At 56.8% G+C, this 17,095-nt stretch overlaps 1 protein-coding gene across 1 annotated transcript in view; it reads left to right on the top strand.

The window, feature by feature from the left end:
- The window catches only part of LOC142916600 (TPR and ankyrin repeat-containing protein 1-like), a 37,829-nt gene extending 21,017 nt beyond the window's left edge, over window positions 1-16,812 (top strand). Inside the window, exons 11-21 of the mRNA XM_076061735.1 lie at window positions 196-333; window positions 599-760; window positions 3,478-3,640; window positions 4,930-5,018; window positions 5,762-5,865; window positions 6,982-7,111; window positions 7,995-8,062; window positions 9,161-11,009; window positions 12,416-13,559; window positions 15,770-15,859; window positions 16,286-16,812. Of these exons, the coding sequence (XP_075917850.1) occupies window positions 196-333; window positions 599-760; window positions 3,478-3,640; window positions 4,930-5,018; window positions 5,762-5,865; window positions 6,982-7,111; window positions 7,995-8,062; window positions 9,161-11,009; window positions 12,416-13,559; window positions 15,770-15,859; window positions 16,286-16,419 (4,071 nt within the window). The 3' untranslated portion in view covers window positions 16,420-16,812. The remainder of the gene's footprint in view (window positions 1-195; window positions 334-598; window positions 761-3,477; window positions 3,641-4,929; window positions 5,019-5,761; window positions 5,866-6,981; window positions 7,112-7,994; window positions 8,063-9,160; window positions 11,010-12,415; window positions 13,560-15,769; window positions 15,860-16,285) is intronic.
- The last annotated feature ends 283 nt before the right edge of the window (window positions 16,813-17,095 follow it).

The raw sequence follows: 17,095 nt of genomic DNA, 5'->3' as shown, positions 1-17,095 counted from the left end.
GGTTCCATTACTGGTCGATTCAGCCTTAAAGGACCATCTTGTGCGGCATGTAAACTTCAGCGCTTGGGAAACAAAGGCGGCCGGGCGTGGTGCTGGCCACCACCACCACCCCCCTCGTGCTCAGCAGAGCCACTCGCCCCAATAGTCTTGCGTGGTGCCGCTACAGGGGGTACCTTTGCCTCTTGCGCGCGACAGGTGATCCTGGTTTGTAATGAGAAAGCCAAGGAGCAGCTCCCAGAGGAGCTGAGCCTGGGCCTGGTGCTCACCGTCTACGAGGCCAAGGGGCTGGAGTTTGACGACGTTCTCCTCTACAACTTCTTCTCCGACTCGGAGGCGAGCTTCCCCCCCCCCCCACGGCCTCCGCTTGGTGCCCGTTGCACGTGTCCCCGATATTGCCACCTTTCCCTCCTTGTCAGGGGACTCCTCGGTGCGGCCATCATGCCCTGGCGGCACGTCTTCGCCCTCCTTCTGGTCACGCCGGCTCAACTCTTTCCGCTCGTCTCGTTCTCTCGCTCGTGCGTCTGGCGTGCGCGCGTCCCCGCCGACCCTCCTCGCTCCGGTCGCGTTCTTTACGCCCGCGGGGGGGGGCCGTGCGCAGGCAACCAAGGAGTGGCGGGTGGTGAACTCGTACGAGGCGCCTGCCCGCAGCGACGACGCCGGCACCGTGCCCTCGCCGCGGCCGCTGGAGGAGACGTTGCTGGAGGAGGAGGTGCTGCTGCCCGGCTCCCGCCCTCTCAACTTTGACCCCATTGCCCACAAGGTCGGCTCCTCGCTAACGGTCGCTCGCTTGTCTGGCCAGCTATCGCTGCACAACACAAAGCAAGCGGACGATACCTCTCCTTCGTTGATATTTTAAAGATGTTTTTTTTACATAATTAAAAATAAGAAAAGGTTTTAACCCTTTCTGGGAAATTAAACAGGAGGTTTAAAAATAGAAACATTTTGCAAGGCATCAAGTCTGCATTAACCACCACACACAGTACTTGTGGCAAATCATGCCAGGCAAGGCCCACTGAGCTACACAGCTCTTTTTCAGAAGTGGCCTGGCCACAAATCATAGCTCAGTGAATTAACTTATGATGTGGATTTCATTTTTCCTCAGCCAAATACTCCAAATGCATGTTTCTAAATGTGGAAACGGAGAGAAATCCACGTGCCCACGGGGGAGAAACAGGCAAACTCCAAATACACAGGTGCCAGGCTTGGGGATGGAACCAGTGACCTTCTCTGTACCACGCGAGATAGTTAACATCTCGCCACTGTGGCACCCGCACATCCCTGTCCTCCACGTGAAAGCACTTCTCACATTCCTCGTCACGCAACGCTTCTCAGATCGCGCATTCCCAGAGTACCTTGCGGTAGACAGGAAGTTTTTAAAAGCGACTTTATTTTTCACACGGCGGCAACAGATCTGGTTGAACAGGACGCGTCGTCCGGTTATTGACGTCGTTGCCGCCGCACACAAAGCCGGCTCCACCGACACCGCTGACCGTGCCGAGCGCTCGCCCCCCCACAGGGCCTCTCCACCTGACGTTCACAAACCCGAGTCGACTTCGGAGCAGCGCTTGAACCCCGTGCGCACATTCGGCCGTCTCGTCACTCCGCTGCTGGATGAGGGCCTCCCCATTGGCCAGGCGGGCTGTGGTGGGGGGGGGGGGGGTGATTTGACCATACTTCACCACGCCGGTCAACGTCGGTTGACGAAGTCGGGGAGCTTAGACGTGTGAGCATGGAAGCGCAGTATAACAATTTGATGTTGCTACACCTCTCCCACTGCTGCTCATCACGGAGCTCTGCGGCCTCCAGCACGTGTTATGCATGGCGGTCACGCGTGGAAGCACTAGCCAGGCCCAAATACCAGCTTAGCTTCTTAGAACTGATGAGCATATTGAGCAAATATTCCAGGCGATTACTCAGTTGGTGATTACACGTGGCAGTAATCATCGCCCGCGACTGGCAGACTCATGCCTGTTGGCGGGTCAAGTGCCGAGTCACCTTGTGAATTGGCGCTTGACCTCATCTGAGATTAGATGTAAGATTTTTTATTTAAAGCTTTCGTGACTGCAGGGATTCATATTCTTGGTTCTTTCGGTAAAGTCACCACGTAGAAGGGAAACAATAAAAAAAATAAAACAATAAATTTCTCACGACGTTTCGACTGCAACACAAGCAATCACCATCAGGTGTGAAAACCACAGCAAGAAAATTTGAAACAAGTGGCGGTTATTTTTAACGTTAGCACCACTTTTTTTCAAATTTTCTCGCTGTGGTTTTCACACCTGATGATGATTGCTTGTGCTGCAGTCGAAACGTCATGAGAATTTTATTTTAATTATTTTTTTATAATTTTATTGTTTCCCTTCTACGTGGTGGTGACTTTACCGAAAGAACCAAGAATATAGATAGATGTAAGGTGTACAGCACTCTGGGACGACCCAGCGTACAGGAGGGAGGTGGCACTCTGTCAAACGCAAACCGTTGCCGTCATCGACATTGTTCGATGAAAAGGCATTTGAAGAATCCCCCGGGGTGAAAATTGGCGCGGGGTTTCATTTTTTTGTACCCTCGTGAAAATTGGCAAGCTGGAACGGTTTGTGTCAAAACCATCGCTGATCTCGTCACCGAGCGCAAACCATCGCCGCAAACTCCGCCCCACCCTTGCAGCGGCCTTTGGCTGGCCCGTTGAACAAAGACGGCCGCCGCATCGCGCGCCTTCAGGGTGCGCTTCCACAGCTCTCTGAAACGCCCCTCCTTCTTCAGGACCGCTTCTCGCATTGTTTAGTTTCGTTGTTCTTCATCCCATGCGCCTCCTACGAAGGTCGGTTGGCTACGTACGGCGTGAAAGACGTTCGACGCTACGCGCCGGGCGCCTCCGCACACTCGGCGCGTCTCTCGCACACACACACAGACACACACACACAGACACACAGACACACACACACACACAGACACACAAACACAGACACACACACACACAGACACACAGACACACACACAGACACACACACACAGACACACACACACAGACACACACACACAGACACACACAGACAGACACAGACACGCACAGACACACACACACAGACACACACACAGACACACACACACACAGACACACACACACAGACACACAGACACACACATACAGACACACACAGACACACACACACACACAGACACACACACACAGACACACACAGACACACAGACACACAGACACACACACACAGACACACACACACAGACACACAGACACACACACACAGACACACAGACACACACAGACACACGCACAGACACACACACAGACACACACACACACAGACACACACACACAGACACGCACACACACACACACACGCTGCGGAGGGCGGCGGCTACACCGAGCGGCAGGGTTTCCACTTGCCAAGGGGGTTTTACCGAGGTCACGCGGCGACGCCGGCGCGCCGGCTCACCGCGCCGTATCCATTCCCCCAGGTGCTTGTCGGCGAGCTCAAGCGCCTGTACACGGCGGTGACGCGCGCCCGGGTCAACCTGTGGGTGTTCGATGACCACGAGGAGAAGCGCACGCCCATGTTCCGCTACCTCGTCGGGAGGAACCTCGTCACGCTCGTCCGTGCCACCCCGGGCGAAGAGGAGGGTGGGTGGCGGAGTCGCGTCGCCGCTTCGGCGATAACGCTCCGCCGGCTCCCGAGCCGATCGGTCGTCCAACTTGCGCTCGCACGATCCTGCTTGTCCCAAGAGCCTCCATTCAGCCACTGACTAGCACTCGTCTCACTCCACGGCACTCTCCATTCTCCTGCCTCTCCCCTCTCATCTCACCATACTCACCTCCATGTCCTCTCCTGCCTCTCCCCTCTCATCTCACTCACCTCCAGGCACTCTCCTGCCTCTCCCCTCTCATCTCACCATACTCACCTCCATGTCCTCTCCTGCCTCTCCCCTCTCATCTCACCATAATCATCTCCATGTCCTCTCCTGCCTCTCCCCTCTCATCTCACCATACTCACCTCCATGTCCTCTCCTGCCTCTCCCCTCTCATCTCACCATAATCATCTCCATGTCCTCTCCTGCCTCTCCCCTCTCATCTCACCATACTCACCTCCATGTCCTCTCCTGCCTCTCCCTCTCATCTCACCATAATCATCTCCATGTCCTCTCCTGCCTCTCCCCTCTCATCTCACCATACTCACCTCCATGTCCTCTCCTGCCTCTCCCCTCTCATCTCACCATACTCACCTCCATGTCCTCTCCTGCCTCTCATCTTACCATACTCACCTCCATGTCCTCTCCTGCCTCTCCCCTCTCATCTCACCATACTCACCTCCATGTCCTCTCCTGCCTCTCCCCTCTCATCTCACCATACTCACCTCCATGTCCTCTCCTGCCTCTCCCCTCTCATCTCACTCACCTCCAGGCACTCTCCTGCCTCTCCCCTCTCATCTCACCATACTCACCTCCATGTCCTCTCCTGCCTCTCCCCTCTCATCTCACCATAATCATCTCCATGTCCTCTCCTGCCTCTCCCCTCTCATCTCACCATACTCACCTCCATGTCCTCTCCTGCCTCTCCCTCTCATCTCACCATACTCACCTCCATGTCCTCTCCTGCCTCTCCCTCTCATCTCACCATACTCACCTCCATGTCCTCTCCTGCCTCTCCCTCTCATCTCACCATACTCACCTCCATGTCCTCTCCTGCCTCTCCCCTCTCATCTCACCATACTCACCTCCATGCATTCTCCTCCCTCTCATCTCACTATACTCACCTCCATGTCCTCTCCCGCCTCTCCCCTCTCATCTCACCCCACCACCCTCCACGCTCTCTCCTGCCTCTCTCCTCTCATTGTAAGATTTAGCTCGCTTAACAGCACTTTCCCCAACAGTCTGTTAAGGCTATACGGGAGACCTTTGTCTTATGCCCTGCAGGCCTGGATGATGGTGTCTTTGTGCGCTCTTCCACGCCGGAGGAGTGGAACGCTCAGGGAGATTTCTTTTTCAAGCATCGTTGCTGGAAGGTGAGTGCCGAGACAGCTCAGTCTGGACACCTGGGCCTCAGCGTGGCAGTCCAGCCGTCGCTTGCCAGTGCTTGTTATTGAATTCACGGTTACCAATTTCACTAAACTGAGCTTTTTTATTTGACCAGGCAAGGCCCACTGAGTTGTAGAGCTCTTTTTTGGAAGCAACCTGGCCACAAATCAAAGCTCAATGCGCTGGCTAATCTAGCAGCCAAATCCTGTTAACGCACATTGATCAACGTGGAGGGAAAAATCGGAGTGCCTCCATGCGTCCACGAAGAGAGAGAGATAGAGGGAGGGAGACATGCAAACTCCAGGCATCAGGGTCGCGATTGAACCCACAACCTCCTGTATCCCAGGCGAGGTATTTAACATCTTGTAACCCAAGGCCTTTGGCAGAGGTGGCCCACTCAGAACATAGCAGAGCTAAAACATTTCCACGGCGACCCTTTTGCCAGTTTTGAGATGATAAAAAAAAAGGTTTTACCCTTGCTGGCATTATACCGGAGGCGTTCATATTTTGCAACGCAAAATAAGACGCGAGGAATCGCACGCACACACACACGCACACGTGTGATGACGCAGGCAAACAAACAGAAGCGCTTGCTTCCACGCAAGGAAGTTTCCTCCAGGATAAGGAAACGGCGGCGCGATGGCAACCGGCCTCTCGTGCGCCGTGCCGGAGCTTCGTAGCGCGCTCGCAACCAGCGCTCGCCCCGACAGATCTTTGTCTTTGTGTCCAGGTGGCAGCCAAGTGCTACCACAAGGGTGGGGTTGCGGCGAAGGAGAAGCTGGCGCTGGCTCACGACGCGGCGCTGCGCGTGCAGAGCAACGGATGGAGCCCCGGGTACGGCCGCACCTGCGCCGCTCCCTCGCGGAGGGCCGGGCGGGGGGTCGGCGCTCGGTAGTGAGGAAGCCGGCGTCGGCGGCGCCTGGGGGGGAAGAGCGCCCGGGAAAGCCGGTTCCGTGCCACCCGCGAGTCGGTTCCACGCTTCCCAATCCTCCGCATCGCCGGCGGCAGTGATGTGGATCGGAAGTCGTTAGGACGCTGACCGAGAATGTTTTTTGTTACGAAAGGCGCAAAGAAGTGTGCAGAGGTGCATGGGGGTGGGGGGTGGGGGGGGGGGGAATTACACTGAGAGACTAAAAGGTAAAACGCATGGATCAGAGAAGAGACAGAAATCAGAGACGTCAAGTTGACCGGAAAAGAGTAAATTGTCCCGGGTAGAACGCAACGCCGGTGAAGGGCGACCGCCGTGGGAGACGGAGCCACGATTACCGGCTTTTTGTGCTAGAAGCTGATTTAATTGCTGAATTGTTAGACAATGAGGAATGGCGGCGGCTCGGGGAGGCCTTCATTTAACGGTTGATAGAACACAGCCGGCGATGATATTTAGTTTTGTTTAAACAATGGGATGCACATTAACACTGTAACTCTAACTCGCGAGCCTTTGTCACTGCCCATGACTTTAAAGCAGGGCGTGGGCAAATTTTTTGACTCGCGGGCCACGATGGTTTCTAAAATTTGACAGAGGGGCCGGGCCAGGAACAGATGGATGGAGTGTTTGTGTGAACTGAATAAAAATTACGTGTTAAAAATCATTACGTGAAATGATTTGGCCTTTAACAGGTAGCAAAGCATTTATTTGCAAGGCAGTTTAACAAATTGCACGAACATAGGGCCTATACACCACACTCCCGGTCAAAGTGCGCCATCTAATGGGGAAACTGGGGGCATTACAGGAGAAAGGTAAAATTTAATTTAATAATAATATTTGGACAAGTTCGGCGGGCCGGATTAAAAAGCCCAACGGGCCGTATAGGGCCCGGGGGCCGTACTTTTCCCACGTCTGCTTTAAAGGATACCGAGCCAGGCTTGAGCACCACAGAACGTCGCCGCTTCTCGGTATGCAACGACGCTCCCCCTCTGCTGCTGTTGCTGCTGCCCGCGTGTTGCGAGCAGCAAGGCCCAGGACTACCTTGCCCTGGCCAAAACGTACCTCGAGTGTGGCCTGCCCCACATGGCGCTCAAGTGCCTGCAGAACGCAAAGAGCTACCCCCTCTGCGGCAGGCTGTGCGAGCGTCTCGGCAAGGTGAGCCTCCGGCATCATCACCACCACCACCCCCCCCCCCCCTTACCATCTTTCATCCCACGCCTGTAAACGTTATTCATCATATTCTTGGTTCTTTTGGTAAAGTCACCACGTAGAAGGGAAACAATAAATGATAAAAATATAAAACAATAAAATTCTCACGACGTTTCGACTGCAACGCAAGCAATCGTCATCAGGTGTGAAAACCACAGCAAGAAAATTTGGAAAAAAATTATTGCTGTGGTTTTCACACCTGATGATGATTGCTTGTGTTGCAGTCGAAACGTCGTGAGAATTTTATTGTTTTATATTTTTACTATTTTATTTTTTCCCTTCTACGTGGTGACTTTACCGAAAGAACCAAGAATATGAATCCCTGCAGTCATGAAAGCTTTAAATCAAAAGTTATTCATCATCTTAAGTACGTCGCCCGTTATTATAAGCCACGACATTGGATCCTGCCCCATTATTGATATCGCGACAATTGCCAAGCGACGCAGGAGGCACGTCCTGAAGGACGGCGTGGCTTTGTGTCACGTGCTCACCGAGTGTTGCCTATCCCGAGCTGCCTGGCACGAGCTGGAGCCTCGTTAATGATACAGGGCTAGGGGCCAAGTGGCCGGGTGGCTCAAAGAGTTCCCAAACGCTGCGATGGCCACCCCTGAGAAGAACCGGATTCGAATCCGGGCTGCAGCCACCTGTGAATAATGCGGGTTCTCAAGTGTTAGCGAGCCGATGGGTCGCCCAGTGACCGAACGATGACGTCGCGATGCGAGGACAGCAGCAGCAGCAGCAGCGCTGTCGGACTGCCTCGTGTTGACCCGGCGTTGACCTCGTGTTGATCTCGTGTTGACCTTGCGTGCTGCACGTGGTGTGCGAGTAGGTGCGAGAGGCAGTCGGGTGGTACATGAAGAGCTCGTGCTACGACGAGGCCGCGAGGCTCATTGAACGGTTTGTACTCCGCCCGTGCCCCGGGTTGCATTTCAATCGCGCGACTTTCATCCGCTCAACCAGGTTGCCCTCTTCGCATGTTAAAGTCGTACGACAACCCACCGTCGTCGTCGTCCTCGTGTGTCGCTGCGCGATCTGGTACGCTTCGATTTTGGCGCTGCATCAGTTGTTGTAACGGTTAGACAGTTCGTGAAGTTTCTGAGAGATTGTTTGGCGTGTTTTTACAGCTGGATGATTGAGAAACCACGGTTTGCGCATTATCGCCAAACAATCAGCGTCGTTATTTTTCACTCTTCTCTAAAAACTCACGAATGGCCCCTTGCTTACCCTCAACTCCCCTTCCCCATCCATTCCCCATCTTTTACACGATCTCTCTTCCCAACTTCCCTACCCATTCATCACACTCATTCATCATCAACTACTGATTGTCACTTTCATCATCGTTTATTGCACTCATCATATTCACGGGCTACTCATCGCACCGTTCGATTTCCAACACGTAGGCTTTCACGACCAATATCGTTCATAATACAGGGGTTTTTTGGGGTTAAATCGCGTAAATATAAATGTGTCGTTAAACAGAACACGCCAATTCGTTACTAGTACAGCACACCGGTGGTGTGTTGGAGAGTAAATCCACATTTACAATCCAAATTACGTTTCGCCATTAATTACAACTAGCATCATCAGGCGAAACAGCAGGATTTTTCCATAAATCTGGCTGTCGCCTGATGATGCTAGTTGTAATTGCTGGCGAAACATCGTAGTCAGATTGTAAATGAATGTTGTTTTGGATTTACTCTCCCAACACACCGGTGTGCTGTACTAGTAACCAATTGCCACGTTCCGTTCACGTGCCAAACATTACCAATTGGCTGTGTCAGGTGGTGGCCGGCTTAACGTGGACACGTTTATAATTAAGCGACCTAACCCAAAAAAACACTTGTATGTATCATTGCCAATTCTCCATTGGGCACCTTAGCGAAGGGGCTGTATGGAATCAAAACGTGATCGGCCATACGTTTAAAAGTGTTGAACGGCGTGGTGCCACCGTCACTCTGGACCCCCCCCCCCCGTGCCACGGTGCGGTGCGCCCAGGTGTGAGGCCGAGCAGAGCCCCGACGGAGGCCTCGCCCCCGTGGACTTCCCGTGGAAGTGGCGCGAGCTCCGCTTCGTGGCCGCCAGGCGTCACGTGGAGCGGGGCGACGAGGGCGCGATGATGAGCTCGCTGTCCCGCGTCGCCTTCGAGGAGCAGCTCGCCTTCCTCAGGATGAACGACTTTTTGGCCCAGGCCGTCGCCCTCCTCGAGCAGAGGGGCAGGGTCGAAGAAGCCGGGAAGATGCTTCGAGAACACGGGATGATTACCGACGTGTTGCGGCTCGCCAGGCCCGGGAGCCAATTCGCTGGCGAGTGCCTCCTGGCGAAGGCCCGTGCCGCGTTGCGGGCGTTGCGGGCGTTGCGGGCACGCGCCAGCCGACGAGACGAGGCGGAGGAGGAGGAAGCTTTGCGCGAAATAAAAGCAGAACTCCAGAGCGTGAGGGAAACGTGCGAGAATAACAACTTTGTGAGCGGGAAGGCCGAAGCCTGCTACATGCTTGGGAAGTTGGAAAGCGACGAAGACCTCCTGCGTGAAGCAATCACGCTCTTCCTCGAGGCCGACGTGGTCGTGGGCGCTGCCGAAGCGACCGCGGCTTTGCTGGACGTCGAGGGCGGGGGGTCGCCGCACGTCGTCCCCATCACACTCGAGGTGCTGCAGCCCCTGCTGCGGCTCGTGGCGAGCTTCCTCGGCGGCGGCGGCGCGAGATCGGGGGAGGCCGCGGCTCATCGGGAGCAGTGGCTGGCGCAGAGCTACGAGTTTTACGGCTTGAGCCGGAGCGAGGGGACCTGCAGGGTGTTGACGCAGGAGGGCTCCAGGTTCCTCGACGTCCCCGGCGGCCCGAGGCACGGCGACGGCGAGCCGCCGCGCGTGCCCACGCCCGAGGCGGACCGCGTCCTCGCGCGGCACCTGCTGGGTCGCTGCGAGCGCCTCGCCCGGGCGGCGGAGTCCCGCGCGCGCCAGACGCCGGGGGTCTGCGGGCGCCACCCGACGGGAGGGGCGTGCCCGCTCCGAGATTGCCGCGGCGCGCACGGCGGCGCGGCCGGCGGGGCGGAATTGAAAAAGTTGGTGGCGAGCAAAGTTCACCTGGTGACGCTGTCCGGAATTCTCCTGGAAGCGATCCCGCAACTGGAGTCCCGGAGCCCCGAAGCGGCAAAATTTGTGGAGGCGCTCCTTCCCAAGCCAGAGCTGGCTGATTGCGAGGACCTCCTCGCCCTGCTGTTCCCCAGCCGTTTCCACCCGCGAGGGCTGTCGGAGAGCCCGGCGTCCTGCGGGGACATCCTGGCGCCGATACGGAGCAACCCTCACGTCGGCTCCGCGATGCGCGAGCTCGTGGCGCGGGAAGTCGCCTCCCGCGGCGAGGAGAGCCGGAGGGAATCGACCGACCTTTGGCTCGAGGCGTACCGCGCGGCGCGCGCCGTCAATTCTCCGACGGAGCCCGGCAGGCTCCTGCGCGCCGAAGAAGAAGAAGCGTTTCGCCGGCGCGTCGAGCGGAAGAGGCCGGGGCCGGGCGGCGCCGCCGGCGTGCTCGACCTGCCCAACGGACGCCTCGCCAGCTTTTTCAACCTCTTCGTGGAATCGGCGGAGAGGGCGTTCGCGCGGGGAGACGTGCTGGGCTCGATCCACGCCTTCTGCCGCTTCCGCAAGCTGATCGGGACGCGGCGGCAGCGTCGCGGCGGCGGCGGCCTCGTGCCCAGCGTGGCCAACGCGGCGGCGATGGCGGAGCTGCAGTTGGTGCTGGTCTGCGCGGTCCACGCGAGCGCGCGCCCCGACGTGAACACGGTCTGCCTGCCGCAGGGCTACCTCGCCACGCTGAACCTGTGGAGCTGGATGCATCCGCCCAACCCGCGGGTGGGTGCGCCACGCGCGGACCGGGGGGTGGCGCCTCGCGGATATTTACCTCCCGGACGTTTTTCCGTGAGGCTTTTCCAACGGAGGGTGAAAGTTAGTCGTGCGTCAACTCTGTCCGGCCGTCCGTCCGTCCGTCTCTCTGTAACACGGGGGTTGCGGTGGCTCTCTCCTGCTGAGAATGATCCGACACGAACGGAATTTGATCGTGAGAAAACCGTCCCCGTTGATCGAAAAGTTTAAGCGCCCACGATGTGGCTATAACAGCCGGCACCAAGCAGATAGGCGCATGTGTGTGTATGTGTATGTGTGTACGTGTGTGTGTGTGTATGTGTGTGTGTGTATGTGTGTGTGTGTGGACGGAGTCTTGGTGTGTATTGAATCGTAATCGATTGTTGATCTGGCCAACTGCGTGTCATTAGAAACACCGCACCCGCCGCACACGGCCAAACAAATTGAACGTCGGGCGCGGCACGCAAACTTTTAAAGTTGCGGCTCACCGGTAAGCTGACGGACAATCCGCAACAACCAAATTCAGCAACCGCCTCCGAGCCCAAAACTCAACGAGGAGATTGGCCACGGCAACTCAGGCGCAGAGTTGGCGACGCGTTTTGGTGCGATTGTATCATCGTACGGCTCTCGCAACGTGACCCACGCTGACGGAGCACGTGAGCGCGATGCTCCGGACGCTCGCTCTCTCACGCCGTTTAATTGTCACTCTGTGGCTCTTTCGGTAAAGTCCACGTGGTGGTTAGAAAATAAAATAAATTAAATCACGACGTTTCGTGCGCAACAACAACAACAGGCGTCCGTCAGCAGGTGGGACAACCACAGCAAGAAATAATTGCTGAAGTGGGCGAGAGGCCTGCCGTGACAAGAGGTTATATAGGTAAGAGAGGGGGGAGGAGCAAGGGGGGAGAGAGAGGGGGGGGGTGAGTGGGCGGAGTTGGGAGTGGGAGGCTGGCGAAGCTGGAGATGCGGATATGAAGGCAACAACCATAAAGCAGTTAAGGTTTGGATACAAATTGAGCAATCATTGGAAGGATGTTATTAACCAGGTAAAAAACTTAACTGCTTCATGGTTGTTGCCTTCATATCCGCATCTCCAGCTTCCCCAGCCTCCCACTCCCAGCCCTGCCCACTTCCCCCCCGGTCTCAGGTCCTCTCTTCCCCTAGCGCTTCTCTCTCCTCCCCCCTCTCTTACCTATATGACCTCTTGTCACGGCAGACCTCTCGCCCACTTCAGCAATTCTTTCTTGCTGTGGTTGTCCCACCTGTTGTCGCGATTCGTTTTATTTCATCTTATTTTCTACCTACCACGTGGGCTTTTACCGAAAGAATCAAGGAGTGTGGATTCCTGCAGCCACGAAAGCTTAAAATCAAGATTGTTTCATCGTTCCCCCCTTCAGGCGAAACATCACCGTGACGTCTTCGAGGCTATTAATGAGTTCGGCAGAGGCCAGCAGCAACCTTCCGGCCACGACAGAGTGCTGAGGCACGTCGACCACTTGGCCCTCATGGTGTGCGGCGAGCGCAACGAGTTCCTGCTCGACGCCTGCGGCGATGACCCCTGCGTGGAGTCGGGGGCAGCGGAGCGCCTGGTCGTGCTGTGCCTGGTCATGCTCGTTAACGTCCACATCCTGAGGAGGGCGAAGCTCCAGTCCCGCATCCGCGCGGCCGTCAGGAACGCCGGCGAGGGCCTCCCGCCCGAGAGGCGGGACAGGCTGCCGCCGCGTCTCCTGCGCTGCCTGGAAGCGGCCGACGCGGCCAAAGGACCCGGCGACGTGGCGGCTGTCCTGGACGCGCTTCTGCGGCAGAGGGATGGCGATCGTCTCTACGACTGCGTGTGGAGCTCGCGGAGGCGCGGCTTCTTCCTCCGCCGCGGGTCGTCGGCCTCCCGATTCCCCGAGCGATTTGAGCGCGACCCGGGGGAGCCGGGGATTTCCGCTTCGAGCCCGGGGCGGTTCCCGAACGGCGACGGCGGCGAGGAGAGGGGGGAGGAGGAGGACGAGGACGAGGAGCGGAGCGAGCTGCTCTTGCTGCGTCATCTGGCCGCGCGGCGGGAAACGGAGGAGCGGACGCGGCTGAAGGCTCGGCGCAGGTGGAGAGCGGCACGGCGGGCCCTGCAGTTTGCCGTGGCCCTGAGCGCCGGGCTGAGGGAGGAAGCCACGGGACAGACGGTCCTCAGACCCGCGCGGCTGACCCAGGGGCGCTGCGGCGTGTGCGGCGTGAGCTTCGCCGAGGAGCGGGACGCCGACGCCGACGCCGCCGCCGCCGCCGCCGCCGGCGCGTCCGGCGTCTCGGCGAGCGGCCACTACGGGTCCCGGGGCCACGCGTCCGGGACGGAGCGGTATCACGCCTACGTCGTCGAGTTCCGTCGCCTGGTAGATCCGGCGACGCGGAAGGCGGCGGCGGGGCTCCGGCGGTCGGAAGGGCCGCGCCGCCGGGGGCGCGCCGGCGCGCGGTTGGAGATGCGTCGGGAGGAGCTGAGGGAGGCGATGAAGCGCGTGGAGCTGCTGGAGCGCGAGCAGCGCACCGGCGTGCTTTGGGATGGTAAGGGTCGCTGCTCCTCCTCGTCGCGTGCACGGCTATCGGGGGTTTAAATATCCGCTCGCCTTGATTTGTTTTACCAAGATGTCCTCCTCGGTTTCCTGCTCGCCGCGTCCGATCGGAATCTTCATTTAGACTGCAAGGAGGAATCCGGTGAGCTGTGAAGCTCTTTCCCGCGGATGTCCAGAATGGGGGGGGGGGGGGCTGGGTCAGCCAGTTACAACAGCAATCAATGCAATAAAAACCGATAGGAGTGCAACACTGAGAAGATGGTTAAGCAATTCACTAAATATAAATAAGTGATCATTTGTATTATTGGTTCTTTCGGTAAAGTCACCACATAGAAGGGAAACAATAAAAATATTTTTTTTAAAAATTCTCCCGACGTTTCGACTGCAACACAAGAAGCAATCATCATCAGGTGTGAAAACCACAGCAATAATTTTTTTTTTCAAATGTTCTTGCTGTGGTTTTCACACCTGACGATGATTGCTTGTGTTGCAGTTGAAACGTCGTGAGAATATTTTTTTTATATTTTTATTATTTTATTGTTTCCCTTCTACGTGGTGACTTTACCGAAAGAACCAAGAATATGAATTCCTGCAATCACGAAAGCTTTAAATCAAAAGTGATGATTTGTATTCGTATTTATCAAAGCTTGGGCAAAGTATTAAAAAAACACCAGCAAAAGACATCCAAAGTGCTGCTGCTAGGAGAAGCGAGCTTGGGGGGCTTGGGCAGGACGCGTCGTCAACGGACCGGGAGGAACGACGGTTACCCGATGGTCGACGCCGATAACGGAGCAAGCGGCGAAGGGACATTGCGTCCGAGAGAGAGAGAGAGAGGTCGCGTCCACCGGAGCGACGAGATCGAGATTGTTGCACCGCGGGATTGCGCGGGCGGTGGCAGTGGCCCCGGGAGGCCTTCACTCGGCGGTGGATTGATCACGGCGATCTTTTATTTTCCATTCGTACGGCTGCCGATATGGATGCAGAGCAACGTGCACAATTTGACGTGCATGGGGGGTCAAGCCGGACAATCGCGTCAGGAACACCGGGTGTATCGCTGTAACGATGTCTTCTGCGTATTTGTTGGATGATCGGGAATTGCGTCGTTACGTGTCCACAGTCGCATCCAGGAGAGTTTTTAATATTCCATTTCTGCATCAGGTATCTGCTTCTGCCCCCGCTCTGTGCGGATGCGGTTTATTAATTAATCGCATCCGCTGATGATGGATCTTGGAGAAGCGTCGCTTTGTAATCAAAACTGTATCCTGTCAGAGTGAAGGCTCCTAACTCCTTTTTAAAGAGATTACTTTGAACACCGTTTACTTGATTAACTCCCTTAACATAAATGCGATTTGCGGTCCCATCTTGTGGCAGATGGAACCTTACAGAGCAAATTAATCCGTGTGGTCGTCAATCCGAAGATGGTGAGAGCACCGCATCTTCACATCGGATCACGGACTCCTTGGTGCCGGGTCTCCAGTACCGCATCAGGGCAACACCAAACCCGCGATGCCACTCAGACCCGGTCGCGGTGCCTCGTGATGGGGCGCCTCGGTGGCTTTGAGATGTGAACTACCTCGCCCGGCATACAGGAGGTCGCGGGTTACATCCCGACCCTGACGCCTCTCGGCAATCCCCTCCGCTTATGCGAACGCAACCTTAGAGGCCTCGGATTGACCGAGCGGGCCATCGCGCGCGGCTCTGCCTCCGCGGAGGAGGCTTGCAATGATGAGGCCTTAGAGGTCGGCGCAAGCACCTTGAGGTGGCGGTTCACGCGGGGAGAGGAGAGGAAGCGCCAACCAGGATTTGAACTCGCAGCCATCGCGAGCCTCCCCCCCCTCTCTCCAACACTGAGCCACACGGCCGGTTTGCCACGGTGCGCAGCAGGGTGACGTGCAATTGTTAACGCGACCTCTACCGGCGCTTTCTCAGCGCTGTGAAGGAGGGCCGTTGCCTGAAACGTCGCGTTACGTAGATACGTTTTGAGGCCGTGACTAACGCGAGGTTTTTCTTTGTTAGGCTGTGCTCTGCGCAGCATCGCCAAATAATTCGTCTCGTTCCGGTGCATTGGTGGTTTGTCGCGATGGGAAAACGGCGTTCCGGGCTTCCAGGCTCCGCGGAGGACGATTCCACGAGCATCCCTGATGATCCCCCGCCTGGGCGTGTTTGCGTGTTGGCGTGCGTGTCGGGAATTTCACCATGCAGTCGGCGAGAAGCTGCGATCGGCGGTGGAGCATTTGGACAGGTGCACCACGGAGCTGGAGTCGATCGTGGCCCGCGGAGCGGCCGACGCAGGTTTGTCGCTCGATTTTACCCCGAGGTCGTTTTTTAATCATCCGGTCGGAGTGACGAGCTCACGGCGGTCAACTCTCTCTCTCTCTGTCTGCTGCTGGAGTCGGCCAAGTGAGCTCGCGTGAACCAGTTTTGCCGTACGGGGGGGGGTTTCTCCTTTCACCCGTACCCCTCGTGGACAAAGATGGCCAACGCGCGACCGTGTACGACCCATTGAGTCCACATTCCTCGCTCCGCCGTCTCGTGTTCGGCCGCCCCGCGGGGGCGTCCGCGTCGGATTTTGAGTGCGCGGCGGAGGCGGCCGGTGGAGGAGCGGGGCCCCCCGTGCTCGGCGGCGCGTCGATCGGCGGGCCCTGCGTTGTTGGCGGGACGCGCTCTGTGGTTTTGCCCGTTGCGGGCGGTTGACCGGGCCCTGGTGGTGTTCATCAGACGAGGTGCATGAGGATGAAGGAGAGCCAGAGGGGGCGGCGACCTTCAAGGAGCTCGACCCGCTGCACAAGACGGAGCGCAGGCCGGGGCCGCGGCGACGCCGAGGAGTCCCGGCTCCGGCACTCGGGCTTTGAACGGGGACTCCGCCCCTGCTACACACACACACACACACCACCAGATCTACACACATTCACTAACCCCAGCTATACACACACACACACACACCACCAGATCTACACACATTCACTAGCCCCAGCTACACACACACACACACCACCAGATCTACACACATTCACTAGCCCCAGCTACACACACACACACACCACCAGATCTACACACATTCACTAACCCCTGCTACACACACACCACCAGATCTACACACATTCACTAACCCCTGCTACACACACACACACACCATCCCCAGATCTACACACATTCACTAACCCCAGCTACACACACACACACCACCAGATCTACACACATTCACTAACCCCAGCTACACACACACACACACCACCAGATCTACACACATTCACTAACCCCTGCTACACACACACCATCCCCAGATCTACACACATTCACTAACCCCAGCTACACACACACACACCACCAGATCTACACACATTCACTAACCCCTGCTACACACACACAACATCCCCAGATCTACACACATTCACTAACCCCAGCTACACACACACACACCATTCCCAGATCTACACACATTCACTAACCCCAGCTACACACACACCATCCCCAGATCTACACACATTCACTATCCCCAAGCTCCGGCACTCAGGCTTTGAACGGGGA

The sequence above is a fragment of the Petromyzon marinus genome, unplaced genomic scaffold (assembly GCF_048934315.1).
Source record: "Petromyzon marinus isolate PM22_M1 ecotype Great Lakes invasive population unplaced genomic scaffold, UKy_Petmar_22M1.pri1.0 PM_G_Scaffold_4, whole genome shotgun sequence".
Classification (NCBI taxonomy): Eukaryota; Metazoa; Chordata; class Hyperoartia; order Petromyzontiformes; family Petromyzontidae; genus Petromyzon; species Petromyzon marinus.
The sequence above is the reverse complement of the archived record's forward strand: the minus strand, read 5'-3'. Positions and strand labels throughout refer to the sequence as shown.